This window comes from Gorilla gorilla, chromosome 16 (assembly GCF_029281585.2).
Source record: "Gorilla gorilla gorilla isolate KB3781 chromosome 16, NHGRI_mGorGor1-v2.1_pri, whole genome shotgun sequence".
NCBI classification, from domain to species: Eukaryota; Metazoa; Chordata; class Mammalia; order Primates; family Hominidae; genus Gorilla; species Gorilla gorilla.
In genome coordinates, this window is record NC_073240.2 from 25,156,513 (window position 1) to 25,178,638 (window position 22,126).

General features: G+C 45.5%; 1 protein-coding gene across 1 annotated transcript; it reads right to left on the reverse strand.

Annotated features, from left to right (window-relative positions):
- Positions 1–10,886: 10,886 nt before the first annotated feature.
- Positions 10,887–15,190, reverse strand: MAGEL2 (MAGE family member L2). Its single transcript, XM_031002079.3, has one exon. It carries the CDS (start codon positions 15,049–15,051, stop codon positions 11,332–11,334), a length of 3,720 nt encoding a protein of 1,239 aa, XP_030857939.3. The 5' UTR covers positions 15,052–15,190; the 3' UTR covers positions 10,887–11,331.
- Positions 15,191–22,126: the final 6,936 nt, after the last annotated feature.

The following is a 22,126-nucleotide window of genomic DNA, read 5'->3' on the forward strand; positions in this document are numbered from 1 at the left end:
CATGAATGGAGGGTGATACTTGAATTTATTATGATTAAGCTGACCCTGGATGAAGGAAGGGATTTATGATTAATGAACACATTGGAGAGTAAACATCCTTACAAAATCAAGTCTCTATCAGCAAAGAAGGAGATTGGATCAAGTGGAAAGAGTGGAAATGGGAAGCAGTAGAGAATGCTACACACACTTTATGCTTTTTTTTTTTTTTGAGACAGAGTCTTGCTCTATTGCCCAGATGGGAGTACAGCGGCGTGTGGCACCATCTCAGCTCACTGCAACCTCCGTTTACTGGGTTCCAGTGATTCTCCTGCCTCAGCCTCTCAAGCAGCTGGGTGTACAGGCACTTGTCACCACACTTGGCTAATTTTTGTACTTTTAGTAGAGACAAGGTTTCGCCATGTTGACCAGGCTGGTCTCGAACTCCTGACCTCAAGTGGTCCACCTGCCTCGGCCTCCCAAAGTGCTGGGATTACAGGTGTGAGCCACCAAGCCCGGCCAATGCATTACTCATTAATGGGGTATGGGGAAGGATGGAGTTGGATTCTGCCTAAATGATAAAAAAGTTTGGTCTCCTAACATAAAATTGATAAGCATGGGTGTCTGAGTACCAGCAAAATAAATTTAAAAATTGTTTATCCAATATCTGCATGGAATATTTTTCCCCAATACACCCTCTACCGATGATCACGCTGTTTCCAATTCAATTGTGAGTTGGAGAATAGGAGGTTGGATAAAGCAGCTATGCAAAAGAGAAAAGCCTAAGTAATGATAATAGCTGTCATTGCCTACTTTACGGAAATGCATGGGGAGGCAGATTAAGCTCAGTAGAAAAGGCGTCAGGTAGATTGGACTGATAATGGGAATTTTGTAGGCAGATTGTGGCTTTCCGGATTTTTTTTTTTTTTTTTTTTTTTGAGATGGGGTCTTGCTGTGTCATCCAGGCCGGAGTGCAGTGGCGTGATCTCGGCTTACTGCAAGCTCCGCCTCCCGGGTTCACGCCATTCTCCTGCCTCAGCCTCCCGAGTAGCTAGGACTACAGGTGCCCGCCACCACGCCCGGCTACTTTTTTTGCATTTTTAGTAGAGACGGGGTTTCACCGTGTTGGCCAGGATGGTCTGATCTCCTGACTTTGTGATCCACACGCCTCGGCCTCCCAAAGTGCTGGGATTACAGGCGTGAGCCACCGCGCCCAGCCGGCTTTCTGGATTTTTATACCTGCTGCCTTATCCTAGCCTATTCAACTCTGATACTCACTCTGTTCCAGGCACACTTAAAATTGTCTTCTTCCCAATCCATGAATATCCCCTCCTATGAGACCACACACAAAAGGCCCCTGAATAACCTGCAATCACTAGCCAAAAGACCATGAAAGGAGAAAGCTAGCAAGACAGAAAACTTTTGGAGGCTAGTTTCCCTACTGGAGACAAACACCCGTAGGAAAACTTGTGGCCCCACCCTCGACCCACTCAGCAGGACAGAGGGGAGAGCCTAGACTTCCAGCCTGGCCTGGTGATACTGAGGTAGCCCTCCCCTGCTGGTGTGGTGTCAGGGTGAGAATCTGGGACTTTCACGTTCACCAGGCAGTAACAAGCTGCCACAGTGTGGTGCCAACGGAGACAACCTGGGGAGCTTGAACTTTTACCTTCCTGCACCTTCCCTGCTGGGGTGCTGTTAAGAGGTGGCAAGTGAGAAGCCTTCCCATGCTAATGAGGCCTCCCTCCCCATTTTCTGTCCTTGGAGTTCACAGGGGAGCAATGAAAAGGGGCCTCTTCCCCTCTGAACAGGGTGGTGTCAGCAAAGGCAGAGTGCAGAAGCTGAACTTTTACCCCAGCTCTGTGCTGGAGAGCACGGCCTCCCACTCACTGGGTGTCCATGGAGACCACCTGGGGGTCCCGGACTTATGGCCCTACCAGGCAGTATTGAGGTGGGGTCCTTATTTCCCACTCATACAGTCTCTTAAAAAGGAAAGTCTATTGAAAGAGAAGAATTTAATTAGATCCAAAGTCTCATAACACAACACCCAAAATATTTAGGATACAATAAAAAGTCACTCTTCACACCAAGAACCAGAAAAATCTCAACTGGAATGAGAAAAGAAAGTCATCAGAAACAAATGCTGAAATGATGCAAATGTGCTTCATTGAGAAATTATACACATGCTTTCCGAAGAACAGAAATCTCCATGGCCAGATGGTTTCACTGGCGAATTCTACCAAATGTTTAAAAAGGAATTAGCACCAACTTTACACAATCTCTTTCAGAAAACAGAAAAGAAGGGAACAATTTATTTTATAAAATAAATAGTGCCCAGATACCAAAATCAGACAAAAACAATCCAAAAAAGGCAAACTATGAACAAACATTCTTCATGAATGTGGATGTAAAAATCCTAACAAAATATTAGTAAAGAGAATTCAGCAATTACATACATATAAAATGATCAAATTGTGTTTATTCTAGAAATAGAAGGCTGATTCAATGCTAAAAAAATGAAAATAATCCACCATATTGACTGGCTAAAAAGAAAAATATCACATCATCATAGCAATCAATGCAGAAAATACATTTGACAAAATTTCATACCCATTCATGACAAAAAAAAAAAAAAACCTCTAAGAAAAATAGAAATAGAAGGGAACTTTCTCAACTTGATATACGGTACCTACACAAAACCTACAGCTAACATTATACTTCATAGCAAAAAACTGAATGTTTTCTTCCTAACATCAGGAGCAAGGAATTCATATCTGCTCTCACCACTCCTATTCAACATATCACTGGAAATCCAGCATAATAAGGGACTTTTTACTTTAAAAATTATACAAATAGGAAAGGAAGAAATAAAACTGTCTCTATTTGTAGATGACACAATGGTCTGCAAAGAAAATCCCAAGGGAGGCCGGGCGCGGTGGCTCACGCCTGTAATCCCAGCGCTTTGGGAGGCCGAGGCAGGTGGATCACGAGGTCAGGAGATCGAGACCATCCTGACTAACATGGTGAAACCCCGTCTCTACTAAAAATACAAAAAAAATGAACCGGGCATGGTAGCAGGTGCCCATAGTCCCAGCTACTCGGGAAGCTGAGACAGGAGAACGGGGTGAACCTGGGAGGCGGAGCTTGCAGTGAGCCAAGATCGCACCACTGCACTCCAGCCTGGGTGACAGAGCAAGCCTTCGTCTCAAAAAAAAAAAAAAAAAAAAAAAAAAAAAAAAAAAGAAGGATACAAATATGAAAGGAAGAAATAAAACTGTCTCTATTTGCAGATGACACAATGGTCTGCAAAGAAAATCCCAAAGGATATATGAAAACTCCTAGAACTAATATGTGAGTTCGGCAAGGTGCAAGCTACAAGATCAACATACAAAACTCAACTATTTTGAGTTTTGAGTTGAACAGGTGGAAACTAAAACTTATAATATAATATAGGGCCAGGCATGGTGGCTCACACCTGTAATCCCAGCACTTTGGGAGGCCAAGGCAGGTGGATCACCTGAAGTCAGGAGTTCGAGACCAGCCTGCCCAATGTGGTGAAACCCCCATCTCTACTAAAAATACAAAAAAATTAGCCGGGTGTGGTGGCGGGCGTCTGTAATCCCAGCTACTCAGGAGGCTGAGGTAGAAGAATTGCTTGAACCTGGGAGGCAGAGGTTTCAGTGAGCAGAGATCATGCCACTGCACTCCAGCCTGGGTGACAAAACTGGAACTCCATCTCAAAAAAAAATATAATATAATATAATATAATATAATATAATATAATATAATATACAATCACTCAAAAATAAATCTTGTTTATTTTTAAATACTTATAAACCTAATAAGCATGTATAGGACATGTATGCTGAAAAATACAAATGCTGATGAAAGAAACCAAAAAAGATCCAAATAAATGGAGCGATATACTGTGGTTATGGATTGGAAGATTCAATGCAGTAAATGTCAGTTCTCCCCCACTTAATATACAAGTTTAACTCAATTCCTGTCAAAATTCCGCCAAGACATTTTGTAAATATATGCAAGCTTATTTTAAAATTTATGTGAAAAATCAAAAGATCTAGAATAGCTAAACATAATTTTGAAAAAAGAATATGGGAAGAATCCCTATACTCAATTTTAAGACGACTTATATAACTGCAATAATCACGACAGTATGGCATTGGTGGAGGGATATATCTCTGTATAATACACATATCTATATCTATCTTTTAAATACCTATCTTATCAAGCAAATGGGACAGAATATAGAATTCAGAACTCAGAAATAGCACATGTAAATAGGGCTAACTGAATTTTTACAAATGTGCAAAAGCAAATATTCAATGTTGAAAGGATAGTATATAGTATTTTTAACAAATGTTAAAATGTTAATGAAACCACTAGACATCCAAAGGCAAAAACGAAACAAAACAAAACACAAACACACACACACAGCAAAGAAAGAATCCCAGCCTAAACTTTACGCTTTATTCAAAATTAGCTCAAAATTGATCATAGATTTAAATACAAAACATAAAACGATTACATTTTTAGAAGAAAACATAACAGAAAATCTTCGGCACCAGGGGTCTGATGAAGAGTACTTACATATGTATGACACCACGATCATGACCCATAAAAGAAAAACAAAATCAATCAGACTTCATCGAAATTTAAAACTTTTGCTGTGTGAGAGGCCTGGTTATGATAACGAAAGCCACACTCAACACTGGGGAAAAGACTTGCAAAATGCATATATAATAAAGGACTCATGTGGAATATAGAAATCACTCGCAAAGCCCAATACATTTTTTAAAAAATTCACTTAGAGGCTGGGCACCGTGGCTCATGCCTGTAATCTCAGCACTTTGGGAGGCTGAGGCGGGCAGATCACTTGAGGCCAGGAATTCGAGACCAGTCTGGCCAACATGGTGAAACCCCATCTGTACTAAAAATACAAAAAATTAGCCAGGCATAGTGGTGTGCGCCCGTGGTCCCAGCTACTCTGGTGGCTGAGGCATGAGAATCGCTTGAACCCACGAGGTGGAGCTTGCAGTGAACCAAGATGGCACCACCGCACTCCATCCTGGGCGACAGAGCAAGACTCCATCAAAAAAAAAACCAAAAACAGTCACTTAGAAAAACTAAGCCATTTTATCAATGAGGATATAGAAATGAGAAGCCGACAGAAAGATGTTCGACAACTCCAGCCATAAGAGGAATGTAAATTCCACAATGCCGTATCACAATGCCGTATCACCACACACCTATTAGGACAGGCGAATTAACAACAACAACAAAAAGATTATACCAATTGCTGGTGAGGTTGCAGAGAAATTGGATTTCTGGGGCCAGGCGCGGTGGCTCACGCTTGTAATCCCAGCACTTTGGGAGGCCGAGGTGGGCGGATCACGAGGTCAGGAAATCGAGATCATCCTGGCTAACACGGTGAAACCCCGTCTCTACTAAAAATACAAAAAATTAGCTGGGCGCGGTGGCAGGCGCCTGTGGTCCCAGCTACTCGGGAGGCTGAGGCAGGAGAATGGCGTGAACCCAGGAGGCGGAGCTTGCGGTGAGCTGACATGGCGCCACTGCACTCCAGCCTGGGTGACAGAGTGAGACTCCGTCTCAAAAAAAAAAAAAAAAAAAAAAAGAAAAAGAAAAAAAAGAAAGAAAGAAATTTGTTCTCATACATTGCTGGTGGAAATGTAAAATGTTACAGTCCCTCTGGAAAATAATCTGAAAGGCTCTTTGAATAAGTAACCATAGACCTATCAAATGATACAGCAATTATGGCCATGGGCATTTGCCACAGACAAATGAAAATGTGTGTCCTTAGAAAAACCTGTGCTTACATGTTCCTAGCAACTTTGCAGTAGCTAAAAAATGGAAATAGCCAATCCCACAAAACAGTAAATATTTTATTAGCATCAAAAAATGAATGATTGATACAAAAGTGTGGATGGATGTCGAGGGCATGATACTCAGTGAAAGACGCCAGTCTCAAAGGTATTAATGCTTTTAGAGCACATTCTTGAAATTACAAAGTTATGGAGATGGAGATCAGAGTAGTGATTGCCAGAGGTTAAGGATGTGGGGGAAAGAGATGGACACAGCTGTAAAGGAGTAGCGTGGGAGAAATCTTGGTGGTGGTGGAAGAGTGCTGCATCTTGATTGCAGTGCTAGTTACACTATCTACACACGTGATAAGATGGCATTGAGTTGAGCTGAATGTGCAGATGGTACAGTGTCCACGTCCTTGATGTTGTACTACAGCTATACAGGATATAAACACTGGGGGAAACTAGGTTAAGGGTATGTGAGACTACCCTGCACAGTTTTTGCTATTTCCTGTGAATCTATGACTATTTCAAAACAGAATGTTTTTGAGGCTTTCTCGCAGAAGCTTGTTACAAGGCCAATATTTTGATTCCACAGCTTTGTGGCCCCATCCAGCTGGCTGTTTCAGGGGAAGATTCTGAGCCATTGGAGAGAAGCTCCAGGAAGTCTCCTGGGTCTAGAAAATGTTCTGTGGTGATTGCTGGTGGACTGGATATCATCAATCCTTCTGTTAACAGCAGCTCACAAGTTGAATTCACTCAGAACAAGGGATAGCACAGAAAGCAAGCCTCATTGGGAGGTGAATGGGCAGCTTGCAGAACCAGACCATTTGCACAGAGAAGCACATGCCGCTGACACAGCCAGGATGATCTATTTAGTGTCACTAATAAGAGTAGGAGGAAGCTGATAATGAGGATGGCTCCTCATAAGTGTCATCTCTTAAAAAGAGGCAGGTACAACTTTCAGAATCTCGACAGATTAGAGGATTGTACTACTGTGCTAGTAGTGTTGTATATATCCCTTGGTGGAATTCACAATGGAACCCTCTGGGAGATCTGAAAGAACAAATTTGCTTGCACACAGGAAAATGTAGCTTGGGCCCTATATATCAAGGCCTTTTTCCCTTTAGGACCCTCCTGGTGGTCTGCTTAGGCTTTCAATTCAGAATCTGAGGAATTCTTTGAGCTGTCCCACAGAGGGACCCCTGGCATGGTCTGTAGATTTCTCCGTAGGTAAACCTACTCTAACCAGCTGCTCCTGGACCCTCACGTGTGGAAGGTGAGCTGAGGGTTGCTGCACCTTACTCTAAGGAACACTGAAGGCCTTGAAATGCTTTAGGCAGGGAGAGGCATTATGAGTGTGCACAGCTGTGTGGCGGCGGCACAGAGGCCACTGTGCAGCCAATGTGGAGGTTTGATTAAGGGGCAGTACTGAAGGCAGAGACCATGAAAAAGGAAACTGCCAAGTTCTGGCAGGGTGCCGTGTCCACAGGGATGGAGAGGAGAAAAAACACTGACTATACAAATTGGCAAAACTGGCAAGACCTGACAACCGATCAAATCAGAGAGAAAAAGGGACCCAGGCTTCCAGCCCCGGCAGCTAGGGGCAGGAGTGCAAGAATGATGTATCCTTTCAAGTATCATGACCATCGGTGTGAATTGCCGAGTTCTGGGGGTGCCTATAACTCTGAGGGCAAACCAATAATATAGGCTACATGCCCAGTAAAATGCATATTACTGCGGCCACAGGGCCCCGGCACCTTAATCTTGAAAGTGCTCTGTCAATTGCAGCCACAATCCTTAACTCTCGTTTGCTGACAAGGTTGATTCACTGGTGGCTTTGAGAAACAACCGGTCCTTTTCTCTGTTGCTCTCAGGAGTAATGTCTTTGAGTAAAATTATTCCAAAATTCAGATCATCTTCTTAAGACAAATATCCTAAAATATCAACTTGCTTATAGTTGAACACTCTACATAGGAGCACATTGAATTTCATCACTTTGAGAACCATAGTTTTTCTTCACTAGAAATCATATATTTTACTGAGATCATTTATGGCTTTGGAGAGTATACTAGCACCTAGTTTTAAAATTTTCAGGCACAGAGTGCAATGACTTATCTACAGCCCATAATGGTGGATGCTGAGTCTTTCATTTTCTGTGTGTTGAAACAAACTACAAGTTGTTTTCTAAGGAAGGCTGTGGTTTTTTCAGCAGAAACTCACTGTACTCCCTTGACACTGTAGGTTTATATTGGGGAGGGGGGCCTGCTCACACCCTGATAAATCTCCCATATGTTCATGAACAGCTTTCTCTATGAAGAAGTCTTTGCCTTCTCTGTGGATTGTTCTCATTCAACATATTCCCAAATGAAGAATTTCTAGGTAAAATAGTATTAATGTGTTAAAGCCTTTTGAAGACAGAGTTGGCTGCATTGATTTCCAGGCAAATTGTAGTAACTTATACTTTCACTGGTTCTGTATAATGGTTCCAGTTTCATAACAATATCATTGACATTGGACATTACATGGGGTTTTAGTTTATTCTATGACAATTTAATAAATGAAAACTGGAATACAGATTTAATATTTCTATCTTTATTAGTGAGGTGTAACAGTTTCAACAGTTATTTGCCATTTTTTTCCTGTGATACATTTTGCCTATTACTAGGTTTGGGCTTTTTGCTCAATTTTATAGTAAAAAAGATTTGTGTTACATTTTCTACATTTTCTACATTTTAGCACTTTCAAATAAGTGGGATTTGAATTCGTTCCCACTGTTTTGTTTGTTTGTTTGTTTTTGTTTTTGTTTTTTTTGAGACAGAGTCTCACTCTGTTGCCCAGGCTAGAGTGCAGTGGTGCGATCTTGGCTCACTGCAAGCTCCACCTCCATGATTCATGCCATTCTCCTGCTTCAGCCTCCTGAGTAGCTGGGACTACAGGTGCCCGCCCGCCACCACACCCGGCTAATTTTTGTATTTTTAGTAGCGATGGGGTTTCACCTTGTCAGCCAGGATGGTCTTGATCTCTTGACCTTGTGATCCACCCTCTTCGGCCTCCCAAAGTGCTGGGATTACAGGCGTGAGCCACCGCACCCGGCCAGTTCCCGCTGTTTTTTAACCCGTATTTTTCTATATTCCTGGTCTTTGTTTTCTGGTTTTCACTGTCATGTTAGCTGCACTTTCTTAAACTTTTCAGTTGAATATCTAACTAGTTTACTCATTGGTAATGAACACATTTTTCATTGTTGCAATTTATATCTCATTACAATATAAACAAATTTAGGCTTTAAGTCCTTGGCATTACTTAAAGAAGGCCATTAGATGTATGTCACGTGTGAGAGTGAGGTTTGCAGCTGGGAAGTAAGCCTCTCTACCATGGAGCAGAGCCAGCCCCCACCTTAAGTATGGCACCAAAGTCCCATGATGGGACAAAGTCCCAAATTTTGTTCCACAAAGAGCATCTTGCTCAGGCACGCCATGAGTTAATGGTCTGGAGAAAACTTTATAAGCAATCATAAATAAACTAAACACAAACAAGAAATACTAGACCACTATGCCACTTTACTGGCCCAGCTAAACCTCCTTTGGGGACAGTTCTCAGCTGGGGCATTGCTGTCTCCTTCAATGGACATTTGCTGTTGTTGTAAAAATAAGTAAACATTGCTTGCGGACAAATGCGCAGGACTCTCTGACCCAAGGAGTTTATAGGAAACTGCCTCCCAGTTTTTGGAGTACCTGACCACTTAGACAACTTGAGGAAGAGCTCCTGCGGCCTGGCAGGTCCTGGGGCGGGGATCATCGTCCTGGAAAGCTCAGTTCTGCGGGTGCTAGGAGTAGAGTCTGCATCTTGTGGGCTCCTCTCCTAGTCAGCTTCCTAAGTGGCAGCGCTGCAGGACCAAGGATAGAAATTGTTGAGTGAAGAGCGGATTGGATTTGAAAACAGATGCTACCTTGGCCTATAAGAGAAAAGAAGGAATCTCTGGGCACAGATATAGATAAAATTATGAGCAAAAGTGGTGAAGCAAGGAGTAGCTGCAATCCAAGTATATACATGGTGTGAAGTTAAGCACTGTGGGAGGGGCTGTTGCTGCGGCAGCTGCGGTGGCACCTGTAATCTGCCGCTAGGTGGCAGGAGAATTCCACCATCGCCAGTAACCGCATCTGGGACTTTGGCTTCACCCTAGAAGCGGGATATGGGATTGGATTTCTTCCTTCTGATAAGACAGGACGGGGTGGCAAGTAGGGCTGATGGTCCCCCGTCCACAGGAAGAGAGTATGACCACAAGAACGTCCTTTTGTGTACACCAGCCTGGTGTGTGCTTGAATATCCTTCCTCAAAACACTCAGGCCAGTTCATTCCCTTGTCCCTTTCCTGCCTAGACCAGGTTCATAGCCAAGGGCTGACCGCGGTTGTTCAGCAACTTCAGGCGTTGCCGGCTGCCTTCCCCTACAAGTTAGAATGACCCTTCCCCCCAGGACCTTCCCCTAGAACTCTATGTTGATAGGAATGCCCCCTGCCACGCCCTCCCCTAACCCAGCCACTACTGCTGGCAATCTGCAGGGTTTCTAATTAAATGAAGACTGTTTTTTCCTTTTCCCTGTTATAAGCCTGGATATCCTGCAGGGAGCACGTTTCCATCCCGGTAGCAGTGTGTTGATGAAACCCAAATTTGAACTGCTGGACACCCCCCAACGGGCCACATGATTGACAAATGCCCTTTTGGCCAATTTCTCCATGAAGCGGGACCACCTGGTTATTTGTGGTCCTGCAGGCAGATGGCCCTTCTTCCCCACATACCCTTAAGGACATTTCTGCTTCTAATAACAACGTTACCAGCTGGGCACTAACGTGTGTGCTTTAATTAGTCTCCTGGAGAAATCTTATGTATAACCACCCACTGAAATCACTGCATCCTTATAAAGATGAATGGAGTACTCTCCTTGGAAAACAATTCCATCACCGTGGTTTTTACTATAACTGAGAGTAGTCTTGCTATTCATGTCTATTCAGAGAATACGGCAAAACTTGGCTTCCACCATCTAGTGTAAAAATTAGAATAAAGACAAACACTTCTGTTATGCTGAAAGTATATTTATATATATAGATATAGATATTTACTTCTCTGTAGACAGTTTTTACTGATGAGTCATTTGAACGTTCAAAGAACAACCGATTACAATGCTACATGAACTATACCAGAACGAGATGGATAGCGTCTCAATTCATTTCACAAAGCCAGCACAAAGCTGATACCAAAACATAACAATTATAACACAAAACAGAGAACCACAGATCTCACTTAAAAATACAGATGCCAAAATACAGAACAGAACAGTAGCCGATTGAAATCAACACCACATAAAAAATGTACAAAGCTTTGGCAGATACGAAACCAAGTTGAAAATCCAAACTTACACTCGTGGAACTGGAACACAAACACCAGGAACAAAAATGTCCCCCCACCCTGTCAGTGGCCTCTGGCCAGGGAAACACAGGAGCGAGATCTCTGCTACACCTATTAGCAGGGAGGGGGCCTGCTGGTGGGGCCGTGGGCACTGTCACCAGTGTCAGGTTCATCCTCATCTGTGTCTTCCCACTCACACTCTGCGAGCGCTTCAAGGTAATGGAATGGCCAGCTCTGTGGATCTTTCTTATGGAGCTTGGCCAAAAACCTCAGGACAAGCATCTTGCTGGTTTCCAGGAATGCTCGAGGGCCCCAGAGGAACTCATACTCTGCGGGCTCAGTGTAAGGGATTCGCCTGTACTCTAGGTACTTCTGCCTGACAAACACTTCGGTGATGAGCTTCTTAGTATTTCCAAAGAGACCGTTTGTCTCCCGGACATCCAACCCTAACTTGAACAGAAAATTAAAGATCAGATCCTCCCTGACACAGTTGCCTTTCATAAAGATGAGGCTCAAGACCACCATCAGAAGGCCAAACTTGGGCCTGTCTAAATAGGATGCCACCAAATTCCCTGTATGGTAGCCCAGCTTGTTGATGATAATATAGGCGTGGTTTTTGGTATCAATTTCTTTCAATTGATAACCAAAGGCACACTCCAGCTTATTGTTGGCACGGTTGATGATATCTAAGCACTCATCTTTATACTCTCGGATGATGACTTTCACCATCTCCGAGCGCTGGACAGGCACCTTGGCTTGGTCCTTGACTAAGAGGAACTGTACCAATGCATTTGCCCTCTCATCCAAGGGAGACAAGGGCTGTGCCTCCACCTTGGAATTATGCTGGGTGGCAGTGGATCCCGGAGAGACACTTGAGACCTCAGACACAACTATGGGCAGGGAGCTCCCTGGGCTTTCAGAGAGACCCAGGGCCCTGGAGGTGCTCGGGCCCTCCCAGGCACTCAGGGCCCAGGATGCGCTGGGCCCTTCCCAGCCACTCAGGATCCTGGAGGTGCTAGGGCCCTCCCAACCACTCAGGCCACGGGGGGTGTTTGGGTGCTCCCAGTCACCCGAGACCTGGATAGGGCTTTGGACCTCCCAGTCACTCAGATTTAGATTCTCCCAGGGCCTTGGGCCCTGCCAGTCATGAAAGGCTAGCGTGTGGCCATGGCTGTCCTCTTGGGCTTCCAGATGCTTCTTCTTCCGGGTGGCCTTGCCGGAGCGGCGTGGCGGCTCGACGGAGGTCTTGGAGGCCTCTTGAGTGGTGGCAGTTGCCTGGGGGGCAGCTGCTGTAGCCATCAGGAAGGTGGGCACTGCCTGCGATGCCTTTGAGGCATTCATATTGGGCTGTGGGACCCATGGAACTGCAGGCAGGGCCTCTACACAGGCAAAGGGATCCTGCAGAGCATATGGCAGTGACTTTGGGGTCTCTGAGGCAGCAGAGGGGCCTTTAAAGGCATTCAGAGAGGCAGGCTGAAACTGGGAGGTAGCTGGGAAGACACCTGAGGAGAGAGCAAAGGTCTCCGGTGTGGCAGGCAGGTTTTTCCAGGCAGCTGGCAGGTGTGCTCGCGCAGCTGACACTGCCTTGGGAGCACAGAAGGTGGCAGCAAAGATCATGCGGTCTTTTGAAGGGGCCCTGCGCTCCTTCGAAGAGGTCCTGCGCTCTTTAGAGGAGCCCCTGCGGTCTATAGAAGAGGCCCTGCATTCTCCTGATGGAGTCATCAATGATTTAGCGGAGCCCAGGGGAAAATTTGCCGCTGCTACCGGGGGTCCGGGCTGGGCCTGCAAGACTGCAGGCGGTGCCTGCCAGGAAGGCTGGAGCGGCAGTGTGGGCACCTCCGCTTGCGGACCCGATGCCTGGGCCTGCTGGGGGGGTAGCTGGATTTGCACGGCTTTTTGGGAGGGCGGGGCTCCCTGAAAGGGCTGCTCCAGCTGGACCAAGGGGGGAGCCTGCCTCTGGGCCTCCTGGGCAGGCAGGGGCTGCCAGATGTGAGTGGGGACCTTCTGGGCCTGCCAGGCCAGCGCCTGTGTCTGCTGCACCTCCTGGAATTCCATTGGCGTTGGAATCTCGTGTGGCACCGGGGGCTGACCTTTGGGGGCCTGCCAGATGATGGAAGGGCAGTGCACAGCCTGCGGGGCAGACAGTGGGGCAGACAGCGGGGCCGGCAGCACAGGCTGGGGCACCTGCGGGCCAGCGGGCGGCGCCGCGGGTACCTGCGTAGCAGGTGGGGCCGTAGGCACCTGCGGCGCCGCCTGCACCTGCGGGGCCGGCAGCCTAGCCTGCGGGGCCTGCCGCAGTGGAGGTGGGGGTGGCAGGGCCTGCCAGAGCGGTGGCTGGGTGGCCAGGACCTGTGGGGCAGGTCGGATGGGCGGCGGCGCCTGGCGGATCAGCGGTGGGGCCTGGCGGATCACAGGTGGGGCCTGGCGGATCACAGGTGGGGCCTGGCGGATCACAGGTGGGGCCTGGCGGATCACAGGGGGGGCCTGGCGGATCACGGGTGGGGCCTGGCGGATCACGGGTGGGGCCTGGCGGATCACCGGTGGGGCCTGCCGGATCAGCGGTGGGGCCTGTCGCACCGGTGGTGGGCCAGGGCGGATGGGTGGTGGGCCAGGGCGGATGGGCGGGGGCCCCTGGCGCATGGGCGGCGGCACCTGCCAGGTAACGGCTGGTGCCTGCCAGGTGACCTGCGTGGTCTGCCAGGTCAGGGGAGTGGCCTGCCAGCCTTGCTGCGTGGCCTGCCATCCTGGCGAGGTCGCCTGCCAGCCCGGGGGTGTGGCTAGCTGCGCTGGGGGTGCCTGCGGGCCCTGGGGAACCTGCGGAGGAGCCCTTATAACTTGAGACTGGATTTGCAGGATCAGAGGCTGAGCCTGCGGGGCCCAAGAAGCCATCGGCTGTGCAGGTGGGGCCATCGGCTGTGCAGGTGGGGCCGCCGGCTGTGCCATCGGTGCTCCTGAAGCTGGAGGCTGGGTCATCGGAGCTCTCGCACCTGGAGGATGAATCATCAGGACTCCTGGACCTGGAGGCTTGGCAATCGGTGCTCCTGAAGGCTGAGGCTGGGTCATCACGGCTGCTGGAGGCGGCTGGACCATTGGGGCTCCCGGAGCAGCAGGCTGGACCATCAGGACTCCCGGAGTCAGAGGCTGGGCCATCAGGACTCCCGGAGCTGGAGGCTGGGCCATCGGTGTCCCCGGAGGGGGAGGATGAGCCATCGGTGTCCCCGGAGGGGGAGGATGAGCCATCGGTGTCCCCGGAGGGGGAGGATGAGCCATCGGGGTCCCCGGAGGAGGAGGATGCACCATCGGGGTCCCCGGAGGAGGAGGATGGGCCATCGGGGTCCCCGGAGGAGGAGGATGGGCCATTGGGGTCCCCGGAGGGGGAGGGTGGGACATTGGGGTCCCCGGAGGAGGAGGATGGGCCATGGGAGCTCCGGGAGCTGAAGGATGCACCATCAGGACTCCCGGGGTCGGAGGCTGGGCCATCGGGGCTCCCGGAGGTGGAGGATGCACCATCAGGACCCCGGGAGTCGGAGGCTTACCCATCGGGCCCCCCAGCGGGGGAGCCGGGACTATCGGGCCCCCTAGAGCAGGAGGCTGGGTCATCGGAACCACCGGGGCGGGCAGCTGGCCCTGTGGGGCCTCCCAGGCAGGCTGAGGTGCCTGCCAAGCGGCCAATGAAGCCTGCAAGTCAATTGGAGGTGGATCCCAAGGGACTGGCGGAGCCCGGGAGGAAGCGGGCGGGGCCCGCATCAGAACCGTAGGGCGGCTATAGACAGGCGGCTTCGGGGCCTCCGCCGGAGGACTCGAGTCACCCAGATTCTTACTTAGCTGCGACATGTCCCTTTGCTGACAGCTGGTGGGTCTTTTCCTCGGACAGCTGCTGGGCCTTTTCCTCCAGAGAGAAGAGAATGCCTACGTGGCTGTTCAGAGGCTCCCTCCCTGCTGAATGCTGAATAGGAAGTGAGTGCTGCTCGCTCCGCAGCTTTCCGCAGTAAGGAGGAGGGGGGAAGGGGGCTCAATCCCGCCCCTTCCCCGCCCCCGACCACCACAAGTGGATATTGCATAGGGGCGTCTACCGGAGTCCTGGCTGACACAGGATCCCTTCTCACTCTGTCCAGTCCCCAAATGCAGACCAGTCAGACTCCACATGGATGACTTTTCACAGGGGAGTGACAGGAACCCATCCATGTTTTAGAAAAATCACTGTACTGCAGTGTGGAGTGGGAGCAGACCACTGGAAACATGGAAGGTATCCAAGACGGCGGGGGGAGATGGTGTGGTCTGGGCTAAGATGTGAGGCGGAGAATGAAAAAAGCGCATTTACATAAGAGAGTTCCAGGAGTTATAGCAGACAGATACCTGTATTATAATTAAATAAAGGAGTCAAAGACATGGAAAAGGCACACAAGTCCCTGCCTGGAGAAAGTGGGAAGTTGCAGGGACTGTTACTCTCTTAGGGTCCCAGGAGAGGCACACGGGAAGAGAGGCTGATGAGTATTGGCAGACACAGGGCATTTGCGGTGCTGTGGGACTGCCAAGGAGAGATGCCCTGTAGGCACTCCTGTATGATGTCTTGGGAGTCCTGCTTGGCTATTCCTCATGAAAATAGAGTTGTGGGAGGGAATGTGGTTGCACTAGGTCTTGAAGAACCCAGGCATGTTAGAGACACATGGAGAAAAGGGATAGCAGCGAGTAGAGAGAGAGGAAAAGAAGTCACGGAACTGAGACATGCCACACATCAGTGGAAGACAGCATTTTTAGTATGGGAAAACTGCCTGTGGAATGGCTCGGATGCAGGAACAGAGTAGGTTTCTCAGTATTTTTCATCTGCAGAATGGGAAAGAAATTTAAAAAATGAAAACCAAATAACGCACCTGAAGATAACAAAATGGGTATATAAATAGATCAAAAATTGATATATTTGGATATATAGGAAAAACAGGCAAAGAATAACAAAATTTCTGGGGAAACTACTCGTGACAAAAATCAGTTTAAAAATGAGACAAATCAAGTACTAACAGATAAAGCAGATGACAATAGTATTATTGGGCAATGCTATACAACTTTATGGTGAGAGGAAGTGATAATCTCAGTAATTGAAAAGCTTCCTGGAAATATACAAAGCACTAAATATCGAGGATGTTTCGTTTAAATAGGCTGTTGGCAGCCTAGGGCAGGAGTCCAGAGTGACAAAAAGTGCCACCAGGGGGCAGATGAGGATGATGAAGGGTACACCCCACTCCTTCCCAGGTACCCTTAGCCAGGGGTCCTCAAATGTGGTAATTTATGGACCCAAGGGAAGGTGTGTACACACTCCCAATGTTATTATTGCCTTAAATAATAATAGAAGAATTTGGGGGTAAAGTTTCAGTGATTTTCTGGACACTTAAGGGATGTTGTTATTCCCAGGAAACTCTTTTCAAAACAGTCAGATTTTTAAGGGTGCTTGATGATACAGTAGCCCCCCCCCCACCTTATGTGCAGGGGATACATTCCAAAACTCTCAATGCCCAAACCTGGAGACAGCACCAAACCTTATATATACCATGTATCCCTTTCATTCTCCTTCTTCACAATTTCACAGATAGTTTTGTTTTTGCCATATATCTTAGCAATCTCAGCATGCGATTTTTTCTTTCCTTATTAAGTCAAGAACTTTCACCTTTTTCCTTCAAGGAAGCACTTCATAGCTTCTGTTCGGCATACCTAAATTGCCAGGATCACTATTCTTACATTTTGGGGCCATTATTAAGTAAAACAAGGGTTCCTTGAACACAAACACTGGGAAACCGATGGTAGATCTGATATCTGAAGCAGCTACTAAGTGGTTAATGAGCAGGTAGCGAATACAGTAGCACTCCTGTGCCTGCAGTTTCACATTGTGTGGTTTCAGTTGCCTGCAATCAACTGCAGTCCGAAAAATTAAATGGAAATTTCCAGAAATAAACAATTTATAAGCTTTAGATTGCATGCCATTCTGAGTAGTAGTATGAAATTGTTCTGTTTCGTCCTGCCTGGGGCATGAATTATCCCTTCGTCTAGTGTATCCATGCTGTATATGCTACCTGCCTGTTATTCACTTAGTAGCTGTCTCGGCTGTCAGTTGAAAACATCGTAGTACATATAGGATTCAGTACTATTTCCAGTTTCAGGCCTCCACAGGGCGGTCTCAGAATATATCCCCCAAGGATAAGGGTGGACTACTGGACATCACTCCTGTGTATCCCCAGAGAAGGCCATCTACCACAGTACACAAAACGCTTCTGCAGAATGGATACTACCATGTTTCATGGTTTTCGTTTCTCCCTTGGGTTAATGGCCCAGATCCATATAGGATTTCTCAGTTTCATGGGGGTTTGGAAACACTGTAGAAGGACAAACTCTAAATGCCTAACCCTCACGACCTGCTATTATCAACTCTGCTACATGGCCGTTACTGGCTATGGATGGCTTTGGAAAAATCAGTTTATTTTTTAGCCTAGGGCATTTCTAAAGCATACTTTTTTTCCACTCTAATGCAAATGTATAAACTACACAGAGATTAAGTTCTCCCACTAACCGTTTATTTTCCGGAATTATGACAAGTTTGTCCTGCAGTCCACCATGCTGTTGGTTATCCCACACAATGAATGGATCCCATTAGGGTCTGGCTATTCTCACACTGATGTTGGAAGTCAGTGAATAGCACTGACACACAGTGTCAACTCCCACCGAATCCATTCTATGAAAAGAGCTCCAATTTATGTTAAGAGGCAACACCAAAGCCAGAAAGAAAAGATTAGGTACTATACAAAGGAAAAAACAGGTGTGTAGGAGTAGTTAGAAATGGAAGATTAATAACTTCTACACCAGCACTATTGCCACTCCTTGGAAACATTCTTTAACCGGCAGGGAAAAATCAGAGATTATGTATCCATTGATTCTATAGGAACAAGTAAAGAGGGTAAACCAAGTTTATTCTCCCTGGAAGAAACATCTGCTTATTTCAGATAGTCAGTGCTCTCAGACCCAGGCTGTTCCTGGGGCTCTCCCTAGCTATTTACAAATTACTTGTGTGCAAAATTCACCTGAGGAAACAAGGAACACACGGGTCCTTTTTGAAAACTGACTGCCTTAATCACAGCAAAACATAATATTGCCCTGAGTCTAGCGAGGCATTAGACCACAAGTCTTGGGTCTTCCCAAATCACTCCTGTGAAATCTTCCTGCTTCCTGAAGCCCTCTTTCCCTTTCTGTGCATATGTTCTTCCTCCTCAACACCTTTGAACCAAGTGTTGTCAAAATTCCCTTTCCTCACTTTTATATGAAACAGCTTGAAAATTCAAGGTGAGTAGAAAGCAAAAGGGAAAAAAATACAAAACATCCATGAAATGTTGGCCTCTGTTCCCTAATTAGAAAGGACTTTTAATGGCTTACGTCAGTATATAACAGCAGTATACAAAATGATTTTTAAAAACAGGGAAGGGAGAACTAAGGTATTTTGATGGGAGTAGGAAAATTGCGGAACTAGGAGCAGACGGGAGCCTGTTTTGCTCACCTTGGTATCCCCAGCTCACATTGAGTGGTCACTAAGGAGCTACAAAATGAAATGGTAAGATTAGCACCAGAACTGCCTGTCTTCCAATCTTCTGTAGCTGTTAGACTTTGTGTAAATATTCATAAGTGAGTAACAAAATCAGTTATTATTTTCATAAACTCTAAAATTACTTATTTATGAAATACCTTTTATTAAGCATTCACTATATGCCCAGCACTGTGCTATAGATAAGACTACAGAGAAAAATCTGATGCAAGTCCTATTTACATCTATTGTTAGTCACATAGGGACATTAATCTAATCTATCGTTAGTCACATAGGGACATTTCACGAATCTATTATTAGTCATATAGGGATATTCATATGGCTTTTTAGTACAATAAGGTGTTGTTGTTGCATTGTTTAAACCTCATATTGGTCACAGAGGATGAAAATAATCAAATACTCGCTTCTGCTTGGAACATGGGGTGAGGGGAGTTGTGATGCTGATTGTAGCAGTGAAAAGAAAGAAAACAAACCTGAGGCTGTGAAAGATTCATGTGATCCAGATAGACAGCCTAAGTAGAAAAATTATTTAAAAAGCATAGGAGATATCATAAGTACGAGGTTTGAAAAAAAAGAATTGGAAGGATTAAAATAGTGTAACTACTAGTTATCAACAATTTATTATTTGATAAAATACCATCCTCAGAGTATAATAGACTCTATTCATTGATTTCTCACAAAATCCATAAGTGTTTGGCTTGATTTTACATGGCAAGAATTTGAGGCTCAGAAGATCTAGCAATACATATCAGAATTCATATTTAAATCCCAATCTATTTGTTGTGAGAGCTTGCATTCTTTTTTTTTTCTTTTTGCCACTGACCACCAGGCAGGGTCTTGCTCTCTCACCCAGACTGGAGTGCAGTGGTATGATCATAGCTCACTGCAGTCTGAAACTCCTGGGCTCAAGCGATTCTCCTGCATCAGCCTCCTGAGTAGCCGAGACTGCAGACAGGCCATACCACACGCAGGTGATTTTTGTTCGTTTGTTTTTCGTAGCGATGGGGTCTCACTATTTTGCTCAGGCTGGCCTCAAACTCCTGGGGTTAAGTGAGCCCCCCACCTTGGCCTCCCAAAGTGCTGGGACTGTAGGCATCAGCCACTGTGCCCAGCCCATCACTCTTACCATTACACCAGTGCTGCCAAAACCTTTTAAAATATGTTAGATATAATTAACATGCAATAACATGCACAGATCTAAAGTATTCAATTTAATGAGCTTTGCCACTGAGTAATTAACAGTCAAAACAATATGAATAATAGTTTTATTATCAAAGAAAATTACTGTGCACCATTTTCTAGTCAATTATTCTATCTCCAAAAACATACACTTCCTTATTTCTCTCACCCTAGATTATTTTGCCTGTTCTTAAATTTCATAAAATGGAATCAGCGTAGGAGGGAGGGAGGGAGGGAGGGAGAGAGAAAGACACACAGATAGAGGTCAATATTCCTTTGTTCAACATTTTTTAATGTAAATATGTTGCAAGTATTGGAAGTTTGCTATTTTTTATGCTGAAAAGTATTCCATTGTATTTATAACTCCATAATTTATCTGTTACCTGTTGGCATGTGAGACATTTAAAATCTGATGCTATTATGAGAAAAAGGCTGCATTACAAATTATTTTACAAGCCTTTTGTAAATATATGCTTCCATTTATCTTGGGTAAATGCCTGGGAGTTGAATGTCTGGGTCATAGGCTAGACAGCTGTTTATAAGAAACTGTAAGAGTTCTCCATAGTTGGGTTAGACCATTTTACACTCTAACATAAGAATTATGTTAAGAATTAAGAATGCATAAGAATTCCAGGTACTTGACAACCTTGCAAAATTTTGTAGTGTCAGTCTTTTTTGATTTTTGTTATTCAACTGGATGTGAAATGGTGATTGCAGTTTTACACTGCAATTAGCAAATATGAGGGTTCCAATGGATCCACATCATTGCAAAATTGATACAGCCAGTCAGCCATTTTTATTTTAGGCATTTCAGTATTTTAGGCAGTTCAGTAAATGAGAAATGGTGTGTCATTTATTGTGAGTTTTGTTTGTGTCTTTTCTTTTTAATTAATGGATTATTTTTTAAAGCAGTTGTAGGTTTGCAGAAAAAATGAGAGGCAAGTACAGAGACTTCTCATGTATCCCCTCTCCTCTCCCACCATCCCTGTCCCCCTACCCCTGGCAATGCCCCCTATTTTTAATGTCTTGCGTTAGAGCGGTATATTTGTTACAGTCAATGAGCCAATATCGTTAACTGAACTCCCTAGTTTACATTAGTATTCACTCTTTATGTATACATTTTATGGGTTTTCACACAATTGTGTGATAAATGGGTTATCACACAATTGTGTGATAAATGGGTTATCACACAATTATGTGATAACAGATGTCTGTGTCCACCATTGCATTATTATATAGAAGAATTTTACTGCCCTAAAAAGCCTGCGCTTTCTCCTACCAAACCCCTGGCAAATTTTGATTTTTTTACCTTCTCCATAGTTGTGCCTTTTCCAGAATATCATATGTAGTGGGAATCATAAAATGTGTAGCCTTCCAGACTGGCTTCTTTCACTTAGCAATACACATTTAATATTCCTAATTTTGTGGCCTGGTAACTCATGTTTTTATTCTTATCGAATAGACCTTATTTTGTAGAGCAGTTTTTAGTTCACAGCAGAATTAAGCCAAAACTACAGCAAGTTTCCATACACCCCTTGGTTCCCCCAGCACACACACGATCTGCCCCAATGTCAACGTCCTCCAGCAAAATTGTATGCTTCTCACAGCTGATGAACATCAATTGACACGTCATTATCACCCAAAGTCTGGAGTTCACATTAAGTTTCCTCTTGGTATTGTACATTCTGTGTTTTGACAAATGTCTAATGTAATACATCCACCATTATAGTATAACACGGGATAGTTTCCTAGCTCCCAAATCCTCCATGTTCTACCTATTCATCCCCTCCCCTCCCCTACAGATACCTGGCAACCACTGATCTTTGTGCTGTCTCCATAGTTTTATCTTTTCTGGAATGTAACCTAGTTGGACACATATAGTATGTATCCTTTTCAGACTGGCTTCTTTCACTTAATAACATGCATTTTAGTTACTTCCATATATTTTTATAGCTTAATAGCTCATTTCTTTTCAATGCTGAATAATATTCCACTGTCTGGATGTACCGAAGTTTATTTACCCATTCACCTGATGAAGGACACCCTGGTTGCTGCCAAGATTTGTCCATTACGAACAAACCTGTTATAAACACCCATGTGCAGGTTACTTTTTTTTTTTTTTTTTTTTGAGATGGGGTCTCACTCTGTCAC

Excerpts from the sequence above, each read along its gene's own strand:
- MAGEL2 (XM_031002079.3), bottom strand. The coding sequence starts at position 15,051 with ATGTCGCAGCTAAGTAAGAATCTGGGTGACTCGAGTCCTCCGGCGGAG.